The sequence below is a fragment of the Rhinichthys klamathensis genome, unplaced genomic scaffold (assembly GCF_029890125.1).
Source record: "Rhinichthys klamathensis goyatoka isolate OS25496 unplaced genomic scaffold, OSU_Roscu_1.1 h1tg000224l_1, whole genome shotgun sequence".
NCBI lineage: Eukaryota > Metazoa > Chordata > Actinopteri > Cypriniformes > Leuciscidae > Rhinichthys > Rhinichthys klamathensis.
This window is the reverse complement of record NW_026606748.1, coordinates 28,236-43,001: the sequence shown is the minus strand read 5'-3', so window position 1 is coordinate 43,001 and position 14,766 is coordinate 28,236. Positions and strand designations below refer to the sequence as shown.

Here is a 14,766-nt window from a genome sequence, read left to right as displayed (position 1 = left end):
AGATCTGGCCGCGCTGCTCGTAGCAAGAGCAGAGGCGGTGTGACACAGGGCAGAGGGGCTATTATGCATAGTCTATCGCAAGCTGATGGAAATGCCGGGTTTGAGTACTTGGTCAATGAGGATGAGTACCAAAGTTGGATCACGCCCTTTGATCAGCCAAATGGATATCTGGGGGAAAGAGAACTCTCCAATGCCAATTCGCCCATAGATTTCCCTGTCACTCTTTCTCTCTGATGATTTCTGGAATTTACTTGTAAATGAGACAAATCGCTATGCCCATCAGTTTTTAGCCTCCCATCAACTCCATCCTCACTCCAGATTTCATCAATGGTCTGACGTAACTATCAGTGAAATGAAAGCCTTCTTTTCTCTGCATTTGAGTATGGGTCTGATAGAGAAGTCAGAGTTGGAGGATTATTGGGCTGAATATTGGCCAACAGCAACACCTGGATTTGGCAAGGTGATGTCCAGGAATAGATTTGAAATGATTTTGTCTTTCCTTCACTTCACCAATAATGAGGAGTGTGTTGACAGGGGTCAGCCAGGGTATGACAGGCTATTCAAAATCCGCCCAATCATCAATTTGGTCATCCCCCGGTTTTCAGCGATGTATGGTCCATCTAAGCAGCTGTCATTGGATGAAATGACCATTGCGTTCAAAGGGAAATCAACACTAAAAATGTACAACCCAAACAAACCAGACAAATATGGCTACAAAGCATTTGTTCTGAGTGAAGCCAAGTCAGGCTATGTGCTACAGTGGTCCATGTACACTGGACAAAGTAGGCCTAATGCAAGCGATTTCGGTGCTACACACCTTATTGTCCGTGAGCTGATGGCCCCGTATACAGGGAAAGGGCATGAGGTGTACATGGACAGCTATTACACCTCACCAGCCATAGCAGATGAGCTGGCAAGCAATGATTCGGGTTTGTGTGGGACTGTCAGCAGTAAGAGGAAGGGGATGCCAAAGGGCCTCACCCGTGAACAATTACCGTTGCGCAAGGGAGATGACCCAGTCTTCATGAGGAAGGGGAAAATGCTAGCTTGTGCATGGCATGACACAAAGCGCCTCACAATGCTCTCTACACTGCATTCCAACACATGTGTCAGAAAGCGCATCAGGACCAAACACACTGATAGTGGCTATAGGGAGATAAATAGGCCTGTTTGTGTTGATGACTACAATTCATTCATGGGGGGTGTCGACACAGCAGACCAGAGAATGAAGACCTACCTCTTTCCCCATAGGTCAAGGAAATGGTACAACAGAATTTTCAATGCCATTCTCAGTGTAAGCATGGTGAATGCCCACATCATTTACTGTCGCTGCACTGCTACTCCTCACAAGCCCCTGAAAGTCTTCGTGCAGGATGTCATCACTGCTTTACTGGAAGGCTTCTCTAGGAAAGAGAGCAACAAAGGCCGAAAGTCGTCCTCACTGGGAGACTTGCCACAGAGACTCACTGAGCGGCACTTTATCTGCCAGGCTGATGGTTACCCAGATTGTGTAGTTTGTTCTGATCGGACCCGCCCTAAAGGCCGCCGTCAGACAAAATACATGTGCAGGCAGTGTGGAGTGGGTCTTTGTGTTGTGCCTTGCAATGAGAGGTACCACACCATGAAACACTACAAGAAATGTCACCTGGATGGATAGGGAGTCATTATCTCTACAGCAAAAAGGCCTGCTACATAAATTCTTTTTTTTTTTTTTCTGCCATTTATTAGTAATGATTTACACTGTGGATTTACTATCTATTTCCCTGACCATTTAGTAGTGTACAATATGTGTTCATGTCCTTGTGATGTGTGCCTCTTTGTCAGCAAAAAAAAAAAAACCAAAAAAACATCAACAAAAACCACAAAAAGAAAAAAAAATACTAACATTGCCTCTCGTCTTGTCTCGTCTGTCTCTCGTCTTGTCTCGGCTGTCTCTCGTCTTGTCTCGTCATCTCACTCATGATCTGTGCCTTGCCGTGGCGAGTGAGCTTTTGAACTAAACAGGTCTTGTCTACTTGTGTTTGTATGTCATATGAATAATATATATGTGCCCCATACATGGAATCAGAGTGCCTACTGTATTTAGTAACTGGAAAATCTCTACAGCAAAAGGCCAACCATTACATGCATTCGGTTTGTTTCTACCATTTATTAGTAATGATTTACACAGTTTGTTTACTATTTACTATATACATGAGCATTCAGTATTGTGCAATATAGCATACAGAAGGTGAGGGACATTTTGGGGGGAAAGAAGTGCAGCATTTTATCATTTAAATATGTGACTTTTCATGAAAATTCTATAATCCAAGATGGCCGCCACCCTATGACGTCATGATATGCAAATTAGATGGGAAAGTGTAATCCCTACATAAACTTTGGGTCATCCTTAATATTTCTTTAATTTACAGAAAGTCTCTATCTTTTATAATTTTTAAGATATAGCCTTTTGAAATTAAGATGTCAAAATCGAACGTTTTAGGAAAAAACCTCTGGCGCCTAAAGGGTTAATTTGCATTTATGTTGCAGATCGATCAAACGGGTGTTCGTGTAGGCTGTTAATTGTAATACTTGCTTTGTGACGTCTTCGTTTTATTTATGAGAGGCAGTATTGCCATTTATTTTACACAACGGTCTACAGTTTCACACACTTTCACGTGTTTCTTCCATCTGCCGACGGTGTCGCCATTTCTCATTTCACCTGTTTTTGTGCGTACGCCTGGGTCAGAGCTTGCGTGAAGGACCGCACATTTTCCCGTCAAGTTTGCTTTTTATAAATACCAATTATTGCGGCAGAGCGGCGTACGCAACGTTTATAAATGAGGCCCCAGGTTGTGACTATCCCATTACCGCCGAAGCTCTTAAATACGGAGGCCCCCACGCAGTCAGACAGCTGTGTAACATATGCAATGATGTCTACATGCAAGAAAAAGCTCCAGAGCAATTCACCACCAGTCTCATCGTTCCATTGCCAAAGAAGGGGGATCTTACATTGATGAATAACTGCAGAGGGATCAGTTTGATGTCGATCGCGGCGAAAGTCTACAATAAAGTTCTTCTTAATCGAATAAGAAAACCAGTCGACGACATCATGAGAAAGAATCAAGCAGGATTTCGAAGAGGAAGAGGATGGTTTGGTTTCTCCCACCTCCCATGATGCATTATGTAAAATCAGGTGCAGGCTAGGGTTAAGAGGAACATCTGTGCATCATCATCATCAATCGGCTGTGAACAAAACGGGTTTGCAGTCGGTCACAAGTTTTCTCCATTCTGTTCGATTACTAGCAGCTCTTCAGCAGTTGGTGGCATGTCATTGTTGATTCTGTTTGCCGATGTATGTAATTGAAATAAAATTATGTACTTTTTAACCATAGTTTTGAATATTATGATAAAATGCATTAAAAAAATTGAGTTAAAATGACTCAACAAATTACATAGACTAAATAAAAGTGTTCATTACTGGTAACAATGTTACATTTATTAAATTCTCAAATGCATCATCTAAAGTGACATACAAGGATATATATATATATATTTTTTTTTTACATTTCATATATTCCATGGGAATTAAACTTATGACTGGCTTTGCTATCATTGTGTTATATAATTTATAATCATAAAATTAAATAATATGCCCAACATCATCTTTTATTTTCCACTGAAGGAATTCATGAAGGTTTGGAACAATGAGATGATTGTTTTATTCTAAACTAAACTGTATCCAGTGGAAATCCATTCAAAAACATCTTCAGTTTATAAGAACTAATTACATTTATGGATTGATCATATGCTTTTCTCCAAAGTGACTCACAAATGTGGAACTTCACAAGCAATCGTCTTAAAATCAAACAATAGCCATTGTACACAATGCCAAGTTTAATATGGAGAATTACACAAGCTTTTTTAAAATAAATGCATAGGAGTCATAGTAAGTGCGTTTGTTCATGATTGTGAATTAGTTAAGTGTTTGCAGAAATGGCGTGTCTTTAGCTGGTTCTTGAAAGCTGTGATGGCTTCAGTAGATCAGTGTGAGGTTGGCAGCTCATTTCACCAGAGAGGAACAGAAGACTGATGGGTCAGTGACCAGAAATGAGGGGAGAAACCAGAAGGACTTCTGGAATGATACTGGAAGCAGTAAAATAAATCGTTTGTTATGGTCAGCAGTGTAAGTGTAATAGCTGTGTAAGAGTTTCAGTATCAATATAGCTAGCAAATTACAACAGATAGGGACAAATCTTACACAGCAGTCAAGTGCTAATGTTCCAGTGCACTATCATCAGTCAGTAAACATTGATGAGCTCATATCAAAAGACCATAGAAAGGGGTTTGAGGGATAAATAATCAAAATATAAGCTGCTCACAAAGATTTATTTAATGCTCCCCGTGTTATATTTCAATAACAGTACATTGTGGACAGCCTAATACATAGTCAAAAGTCCCTTTATCAAGTATATTAAGAAAGTAAGTATTAAGAAAGTTCCAACCTACCTTTCATATAAATCCTGGCAGAGAAAGCATATGTCAGACGAGCAGGTGAAACATCAGGAGATGCAGGCGAGCTTGTGCATCATCGCAGCCCGAATAATGAAAAACAGAGCAAAACAGTAGATCAAAATAATTCCTTCCTTTTTTACATTAAACAGGCTATGGATCTTTCTAAATCTCAATTTAAGAGTAAAACTAACAGTAAGTTGAACTTGGCTACTTTGCACAAGTCATTAAAAACCAGGTCAAACAAACAGAAAGCCACCCGATGTGACCACATTGTAGTAGTAGCTGAAAAACCAGATAAGCTTCTGAATTTAACTTTTATATCTTTGCTGTGGTGCATCATGGGAGGTGGGAGACACCAAGTGTAGAAGATGAAGGGGGTTGTTTGTTGTTTTAAAATTAAACATTTTTCAATGAGCAAATGTGTAAAAATGTCTGTTAAATAATTTGTGGATTAGGGCATGAAGAAAAAGCTTAATATAATTATTGGTTGTTGGGTGAATTTAATTCTTGACTGTTTGCATGTCTGCCAATGGTTGTGCTCAGGAGTATAAATGGCCACGAGCTGATCTTGCACAGGGTGTGTCTGTGATGGAAGTTGGAGAGTGAAGAAGCTGCTGAAGTTTGGAATTAGTGAGTTAAAATTATGTCTATTTTCACAGACAAGACTTAATGAATAGTTCACTTAAAAAATGACTAACCCTCAAGTTGTTTAAGAACTGTATGAATTTATTTTTTTCTGCTGAATACAAAAGATATTTTGTATAAGAATGTCGGTAACCAAAGAGTTGATGGACCCCATTAATGGACTTTTTTTAATGGACCATCAAAATATACTTCTGTGGCATAACTTCTTCGAGCTTCATTAAATGAACATTAACTACATGTCATTTGTAATATCATCCTCTAGCTCAGTGTTACTCATTGCGCGGCTCGCCAAGCTTTAATTTGTGGCTTGCATGGCGTTAAATAATACGGTGATATGATCATGCAGTCACTACAGATATTTCATAAAAACAAGTAGGACTATAACATAACCCATTAAAAACTCAAAGTGTCAGTGTTATAAGTTTCAAATGTTGTAACTGGAGTAACAAATGATTTTGACTGGGGTTCACTACTCTCAACTTGCTTAGATGTCAGCCTGGAAAACAGAATCACAGAAGCATTGAGTGAAAGCGCGAACCGCCATCTTCATTTCCAAATTGACCGTGCTTGACTGTTCTATTTGATTACTTGTGCAGCTAAATGAGCAGTAGCACTGATGTTTAAGTTTCCGCCTGTCCTCTGAAGCACCCTGGAGATGGTCTGAAGAAGGATGCAGATAAGAGGAGTTAAAGTTTTTTTGTTTTTTTTCTCCACCTGTGTACTATCGATGTCCTGTTAACCTACACTTTGTATTTGACCCCTTCATTGTTTTACAGCTGTCTGACATTTCCAAATTTTCACAACTGACTTGATTCTAGCCAATAGCCATACTGGCTCATCTTGGGATTGACTGAAGCCTAAATTTGATCAAAGAACAAAGTGACACCACCTGTCTCTACCAACTTTACCAAACCTTGGATGTGTTTGAGAAGAGGTCTGAAACTTTTTGGAAATTCTCTTCTGTAATCATTCTTTTGAATTTTATACTAATTCTAACTGAAATGTGATGCATCTGCCTCTAGGTGAGCTGGGTGTGCAGTTGAATGGAAGTCCACATGTTGACCCTGCCGTCCACCTTGAGGCTCATGGGACAGAATTCCAAGCTCTTCTAACTTTGCTAAACCTTTTAGTGGCGGCTGTAACATCAGCTCACAGCTGTGTCCTAGTTACACAACAATCAGAATGTTCTTATTACTCTAGACATTTAATAGTTCCTTTTTAATAATTGTTTCAGTCAGTTCCTGACAATGCCAAGGGAACCTTGATTTGAAGGCTAACCTATGAAACATTGTGTATATTGGTCTCTTTCCTGGGTCAATAGTTTTATGGCGAATGCCAGCATTTTTAGTAATGGTTTTTGTATTATGCTTTGCGTTATTATGCCTGTTTCTTCGGTGCCTTTTTATTTTTGCAAATAGGACCCTTTCATTTTGTCACTGTCCTCTTTGTATTTATCTCTGCCCATATTTCATTTGTATTTACTTTTGTTTTTTCCCCCTTTATCCAGAGTTGGGGTTAGTTGACTTCCTGCTGTAGCTCATCTGGAACTGACTGACCTGATTTCGACCAGAGGACACCAACACGGTCAATGACTTCCACACCCCTCATTAAATTAGGATTAGGAACAGGTTGAACTAATTTTAATTTTCTCTGCACCTCTCCCACATCTGTGTTTACAGCTCTGTCAGTTCTGCAGTCCCAAAGCTGGATCCCATCTCCGCTCCTCTGGACACAGTGACACATCCAGTTTCCTAACTTCACCTTCTTCCAGACACTACTCCAAAAACTGTGAGGCTGGCGTTTGCTTATTCCTGATGCCCGGGGATGTCATTATTCTCTATGGAAATGGTTAAAATGACACCAAGCTCAACTTTTACATGTACAACACTTGTCCTCAGGTCAGCTGCATGTTGGAGCTGCTGGATGTGCTGCTATCCTGTACCTTAATGGGAGCCAATTTGTGGTTGATGACTCCAGCTTGAGGCGTATTCAGGTGAATGCTGAAAAACTCCAAGCTATTTTAGTTAAGTCACCTGTATGGAAATAATAAATAAATATATACATGTATACACTCACACACCTTTTATACCTTACAAAGGCCAAATGCAAATTTGGCTAAGTGGAGAGCATTTCAGTAAAATAACTTTGATCATAATCTCAAGTCCTTGTCATCTCATCGGCTTCTCTGTGTATGGTTCTCTTTGTCCAGCCTGCAAAAGATAAGACTCCATTAATATCATTACAGTATTCTGAATTTGTAGTAGTTTTTACTCACCTGCCAATTTGTCTGATCCTGACGCTTCTACAAACTTTTTTTTTTTTACTCATCTGTCAGAGTCTGCCATATTGTGGCAGGGTTAGTTTCTGTTAAACTTTGCTTAACACAAGGGGACATAAGGCATAGGCTTAAAGTTGAATGTTCTTGGTTTCAATCTAAGCCCCTTTGTAGTTATGCTTTTGTATTTATGCTATCCTGTTTTTTTTAAGTTATGAAAGTTTTATACCTCTTTCATTGTCCCTTTTTTCAAATACAATTTGCCTTTTATTTAAATACATTTTTTCTTTATTTCTTGTTGCTTTTACTTTCTTCTTAGTGTTGACTTGTTTATACAATTTTCTGCAACAAATAATTTAGCCTTTTCAGCCTGTTGTGAAACACATAATTTGGAGACCTAACTTGAGACTGGGTCTACTAGCACAAGTTTACTGATAAAGGCTGCAGATAATGCACTTATTTAAAACTGTAGTAGATGGGAGAAATGGGTGTCAAAAAGCAATGTGCTTATTGTTGTTTTTTACCTGTTTCATAAGCATGAGATTATGCAGTCCCACATTTTGCACCTCTCCCACACTTTTTTCTTTTTCTGTTCACAGCTGTATGGCTATTCCAGAGTTCAAATGTTGACTTTATTCTAGATGTAACCACACTCCACTTTTCTTGGGTCTGAATGAGACCAGGATTAGACCAGAGGACACTGTGAAACTAAAAACTGGCTGGGGAGATGAAGCAGGTTCCCTTTGCAAATGATTGGAAATAGTATTTTGATACATTTACTTTTGAGTTTCATGTAGTTAACCTCCACTTTACCATGTGTTCTTGATCTGTGCAGCTGCTTGAAGTTTGTCCTGCTGTTGTCCTGTTCCTTGGTCTCGCTTATCACTGAGAACTTCAGCACTCATCTAGGTAAGCTTCCATAATTTAAGTCTTCTACTCTCATTTGCTTTTTGAACTCTGGAAATGTAGAGAGCTTTCTTTGGTAAACTCCCAGCCAACACACCCATGTGGGGCCCAAAGGGGTTGTACTTGGGCTGATATCTGGGGCCCACCCGGGCTACCCAACTGGGACCCAGGTAATTTTGTCCTCAGTTTCCATGGAGGCCCCACATGGGTTAGCCCAGATGGGTTGATGATGGGATCTTGATGGGCTCCATATCGGGCCCATATGGTTAACCTAGGTAGCTCCCATTTAGGGCCTACAGGAGTCTGCCCACATGGGTTGATGATGGGACCCAGATAGGTCTTATCTAGGGCTCTTATGGGCCACAACAGGTATATATATGGGCTACTATATTTGTTTGTTTGGGTTACCTTATTTTACAGTAAACCCCTAAATACAAACATTACATGTAATCCACTAAACTACACTAAAATGTTAAAGGTATTCAATGAACAGAAGCAGTAGTTCATGCTTTACTTTATTAAGCAAGTTACAATAACAATTTTAACATGACTATTAGAACATTGCACATTTACAACTTTATAAAACACAAGTATCAAAATGTTAACTATAAAAAAAGTTAAAGCTCCTGACAATTTCCAAAACAGCTTCTCACTCCTCTGTCGTCGCTCTCCCAACGGTCCTTTGAAAAGAGAAAATAAATGAATGAATCAACCATTATGCCACTTTTTTTAATTCCTTTTCACAGTTCAAACAGATGTGTCAGGTTAGCCTTTTGGTGCCCCACATCAAGTTTATCAAGATAAGGGGGTTTGCAAACCTGTCCTGGAACACCATCTGCACATATTGAATGCACAAAATGTACATTTTGACCCATTTTTACCTCTTTTGAAGTAATTTCAATATTCAAGTCATTAAATGTTCACTTTGTTGTTAAACCATTATGCTGCCTCATAAGTCTGTCTAAAATCAGTTTTGTGAGGCACCTTAGTGTGTAAACGCTGCCTGCTAAGACATTGCCTGATAAGGCAGCAAGGCAATGAGTCAGCTGCCTAAGTTTTCGGATGCAGACTTTGTATGTCTCCCACATCTAATACACCTGATTCATCACATTAGCTCATTAGTAGAAACTGCTAGATCTGAAGTGGGTGTGCAGTGCTGAGGGTTCCCAGGACAAGTTTGAAAACCCCTGATTCAAAATATTTTGGCTACAATCATTCTTGTCTTTTTAAAGTTTGTATTTCCATATAAAAACAAGCATATCTTAAGACTTTTACCCATCTGGCTCTCCACCGTGTGCCCTCGCAGTATGCTTTCTTCCCCTGTCCCTGGCACCGATTAGCCACTTTGACACTGCCTTTTCTGCGTCTCTTCTGGCAATTTGGTTTGTAAGGGCATTTTTTTTCAAGCCTCCTGAAAAATACATAAAAGAGCATTAGAGTGAGATTAAATTCCATATTTGAGCCCTTGCAGCAAAGCAGTTATCTCCACCTTGACATTTTTCACTCCACATCTGACACGATTTCTGTTCAGCAATCAACTATTGTTGTTATGCACTGGGCTAACGTTAGTTAGTTATCGAACTAAACTGCCAGTGTGAAAGCACCCTCAGTCACTTAGCCTGCGAATTCCTAGCGTAAACAAATAGGCGCTAACGTGTACAGTAGGCTACTTCAGTTGGCTTACTTGAAAAGTCTAGGGTGCTTTCACACTGGCAGTTTAGTTCGGAACGGAGCACTGTTTGCATGAAAAATCGCTAATGTGAACGCTGTCATGCGGACCCGGGTGCGCACTGGGGTACCGAACCCGAGACTGCCTGGAGGAGGCGCTCTGAGTTCGGTTGCACTTGATCCGTGCTGCGGTTCGCGTGAATGTGAAAGCAACACTCGGCTACGCACTTGTTCAGGAAGTAAAGTGACCTGCGCATGCTTTTTAGCTGATTATGATGTATTTAGTTAAATAAAACACATTTAAGGGGTGATAGTGTTGATAATTTACCTTGGATAACAGCGAGAGTGAGTCCACCATGCCAACCTAAGGAAAAACAAGATTATCATTATGGGGGAGACAACACAAAAAAATTAACCTGAATAATCACAATTACATTTCCTCCCAAATCGTGCAGCCATAGGTTAATTGATGGCTATTTTACATCAGAAGTAGTAATCTATTGTGTGTATTGTGTATCGAGTCATACACTAGATAGATACACAATACATACAATACAATACACTGACATTATGGATTCAGAAGGCAATAAAATCACGACTTACCCCTGTAAACGTTTAAAATACTGTACATGTGTGTTACCAAATCCATCAAAAGGAATTACTAATTATTTGAAACAGTATTCTAAAGTGTAACTATATTGGGTATCTTTTGTGCAGTTGTTTTTGAATTAGCACTAAATAAAGAAAGGAAAAAATAGCACAGGAATCCAAAGGGTTGCCGAGATGGTGTTAAAGCTTCTCAGGTATCATAATTCAGTGAAAACTAGTTGTTCTGTGACAAAATAGACATTTATTAAAGATTTATTTAAAATTAAACATCAAGAATGTAGCCTAAATATTTTATTGAATGTGCACACTTTTAGAATAAAAGCTAAAATGGTCGCTGTATGACGCTGTTCTGTGATCACAATATAGACGGTAGCAGACAGATTAAACAGGCTTGTCGGGTAACGTTAATTAAATTCGAAATATTAATATGTCCTGCTTTCATTTTGGGTGTTTAATGTGCACATCTTATAAAAATTAAGAAACTGCTGCCATTGTGGGATTTATATTGTAAAACAGTGGTACAATTTTTATGCTGGAGTCTCAACTCCAATCAACTTGTTATAATACACAGTTCAAATAGTATTTTTTCGACTATTTTTGACTGACAAGAAACCGGCGGCCGGAAACAACAACAGCTAAAATACGGTCAATCTTAATACTGGCGTTTCCATCATAATTATGCTTTTAAACAAAGGTTTGCCTCGGGTAGATTCACAAAAAGGCCCTAGGTTGCATTTTTTGGGAGAGTTGACCTTTAACAATTATAAGAAACTAAGAATATTACTTGCTATAATAGCGTGCAGAGCGCCAGAAATAAGGGAAAATGGCGCGATCTGAGGGAACTCGAAATTCTAACTGAAATTCTAACGTGACAATAAGCTTCTGGTTAACATTATGTTTTGAAAACAATGTATTTTAATTAACATTTCAGTTTTTAAAAGATTGTAGTTCTTACCTTGAATACAGCAAGAATCTCCTCCCGAAAATTACAGCAGAATGAGTGAGAGTGCTATGGCGCCCGCGCGGTTCAGGGCGTGGAGTGGGGGATGGGAATTGCTGAATGAAATCTCGCGAGATCCATCCTGCCAAAGATTTGTACACTTTCAAGTCTTTTTTTTTTTTTTTTTCTCTGTATCCGAAGTTTCTTGGTCCTTTTAATTTGCAAAAATTGGGTACAATTGCAATTGTGTTGGCATTTATAGATTTTTAATAGATTAAAGTCACATGTTAAAGTGACAAAATAACAATACTTTCTTTTTCAAAGGTGCAGTGTAATCAATCTTTGGGATTGACTTTTTGCACTTGTCTTGGTAAACTGAATTAGTCCCCTTGTAGCCCATTTTCAACCCATGTACTCAATTTCCCATTAGTGAACCAACTAGGTCCCATATGGGGAGCCCACCTGGGTTTGCCCATGTTGGACCTACTTAGTTGACCCAAGTGGGCCCCAGATAAGATGCCCATTTTGAGCCCATGCCCACTCTGTACCCACGTAGCCCATGTGTAACCCATGTGGGCCCCACATACACGTGTTTGCTGGGCTGATAAATTACTCCTGGTCATTTGGTGTATTTGGCAATGTGGATGCAAAAGTTTTAGAGAGAGTTAATTGATGCATTAATTGAATGTCAATGTTAATATATTGTTTTTTTTAATCTGTCTTTTGTTAAGTTTATTTTTATGTTAATGTGGATGTGCACTCTTGTAAGTTTGTCTGTCAGAATTTTGTTTTTGTGTGTTCCTCTGTATTAGCATTTATTCAATCTTTTAATTATAGGGATGCACCTAACCTCTTTTTATTTGTTAGTTTTTTTTTTTTTTTTTGCCTTTTCAACTTTGTCCCTTTTGTAATCATCTGTGCCCTTACGTCCATTTGCATTTTTTTTTATAACTTCTGATTTGGTATTTTTCTTTTCCCCTTTGTACCTCTTGTATTTATATTAGTGCTCTATTTGTTTTTCAGTCAAATGTAGTTTTAATTTTTAATGTATTTTTTTTAAATTGCCCATATTATGGATGTTTGAAAAGGACTTTTCATGTAGTGTGTAACATAGATCTAAGTGAATGAAAACATCCTGCAAAGGTTTAAATCTGAAAGTGCACCGTATATAAAGTTATTGTCTTTCACAAGTAAGAGTCGAGTCTGAGTCAATTAAAGGAATCGTTTTTCAAATGAATCATATCTCAGCAAGCAGTCACTGCAAATCTTCACTACATTAGTGCCTTTTTATTTATACTTTATAAAGCTTTATAAGTAATTTGCTTTGTACAACATCATAGTCCTGAAATTGCTGCATGTGTGTTTATGCCTTCACGTCACCTCATGTATCTAATTTTAGACTTTGTCTATGTCTATTGTCACAATGGCCCTTTTGCATTTGTGCATTTTCCCATCTTGGCATATATTTTATTCCTCTCTCTTGTCTTTGCATTTTTTTCTAAGCCTATTGTTTTTTTATGTTTATGATTTAATGTCTTTCATTTATGCTCCTTGCCTTATTAGCCATTACACTGTTCTGGATCGATTGCTCCTGTCTGCCTGCTGTGCGTTTGTTTGCTTCGAGGTTGTAAGCTTCCCCTGAGCCTCGTATTTCTTTCTGTTTTGAGCCATCATTTATCTTTTACTATCATTTCTAGTTGTTTATACTACTAAATACAGCTTGCCCAACATCTGAGATTAACCTTACATCTCTAGCTTCCGTTATTGTTAACACAGGACGCTAACGTTAGCCTGTTAACGCGCCACCCGTGCGATTTATTTATTTTCTCTTGCGCGCCCACGCCTTTGAGTTCATAAGTCCAGGTAAGTAAGAATCATTCAACAAACACGGTGAGTAATGTCTTGTCCTGTTATTGTCACCTGTGTCACGTGTCATATGTTTAATATAGCCTTCTCCGATGGCAATATAGGATTTATATGTGATAAATGCAAGGAGACAGTCAGGCTGACGGAGAAGATTTCAGAACTAGAGACACGCATCCAAACTTTAATTGAGGATGGTAAGAATGCTAGATCTTTAGATAGTGTTTTGGATTCGTCTAGCATAGTGAACTCTTTACATGATTTGGTTCCGGCTGAAGTAGAGCCCGTGCAGCAGGGCAGATGGGTGACTGTGAGAGATCACCGCTCTAGTCGCGGATCAAAGAACCACTCTTCCGTTCCGATTCCCATAACAAATCGATTTGCCCCACTCAGTGAAACACCCACTGAGAATTCTGTTGATTGTGCCCTGGTAATTGGTGATTCGATCACACGGAACGTGAAAATAAAGACACCAGCCACCATAGTCACATGTTTGCCGGGAGCCAGAGCGCCTGACATCAAAGCAAATTTAAAAGTGCTGGCTAATGCTAATCGTAAATTCTCTAAGATCATTATTCATGTCGGCACTAATGATGTTCGACTCCGCCAGTCGGAGATCACCAAAATTAATATTAAAGAGGTGTGTGAACTCGCAAGTATGATGTCAGGCACTGTAATTTGCTCTGGCCCCCTTCCTGTTCGCAGGAGTGATGAGATAGTTAGTAGATTGGCCTCACTGAATCGCTGGCTGTCTGAGTGGTGTCCGCAAAATAATGTAGAATTCATAGACAATTGGAAAAGTTTTTGGGGCAAGCCTGACCTGTTGAAAAGAGATGGTATTCATCCCTCCTGGGATGGTGCTGCTCTTCTCTCTAGTAATTTGGCTCATAGTCTTAGAGCTAAAACATGACAATCTGGGGCTCAGGTCAGGAAGCAGACAGACTGGCTAAACCGACCGTCTGCTAGCGGCCTCACGTCACCAAGGTCAGATAAATCCCATCACATAGAGCCTCTTTCACCTAGATATCATCATATAGAGACTGTGTCTGTTCCCCGAATTTGGAAATCCAAAAAACGTCAGGTTAAAAATGTAATTGATGTTCAACAAATAAAAAACAGATATAACACAGATGAGCAAATGATAAAGCTTGGGTTGCTGAATATTCGATCCCTTACTCCAAAATCACTCATAGTTAATGATATGATTTTAGATTATAATCTAGATGTGTTGTGTTTGACAGAAACCTGGTTAAAACCAAATGATTATATTACTTTAAATGAGTCAACCCCACAAGATTACAGTTATAAACATGAACCTCGTCTGAAAGGCAAAGGGGGAGGTGTTGCTGTAATTTATAGTAATATT

General features: G+C 39.1%; 1 protein-coding gene across 1 annotated transcript; it reads left to right on the top strand.

The window, feature by feature from the left end:
• The first annotated feature begins 382 nt into the window (after window positions 1-382).
• On the top strand, window positions 383-1,657 carry LOC130099206 (piggyBac transposable element-derived protein 4-like). The gene has a single exon (XM_056264812.1). It carries the CDS (start codon window positions 383-385, stop codon window positions 1,655-1,657), a length of 1,275 nt encoding a protein of 424 aa, XP_056120787.1.
• Window positions 1,658-14,766: the final 13,109 nt, after the last annotated feature.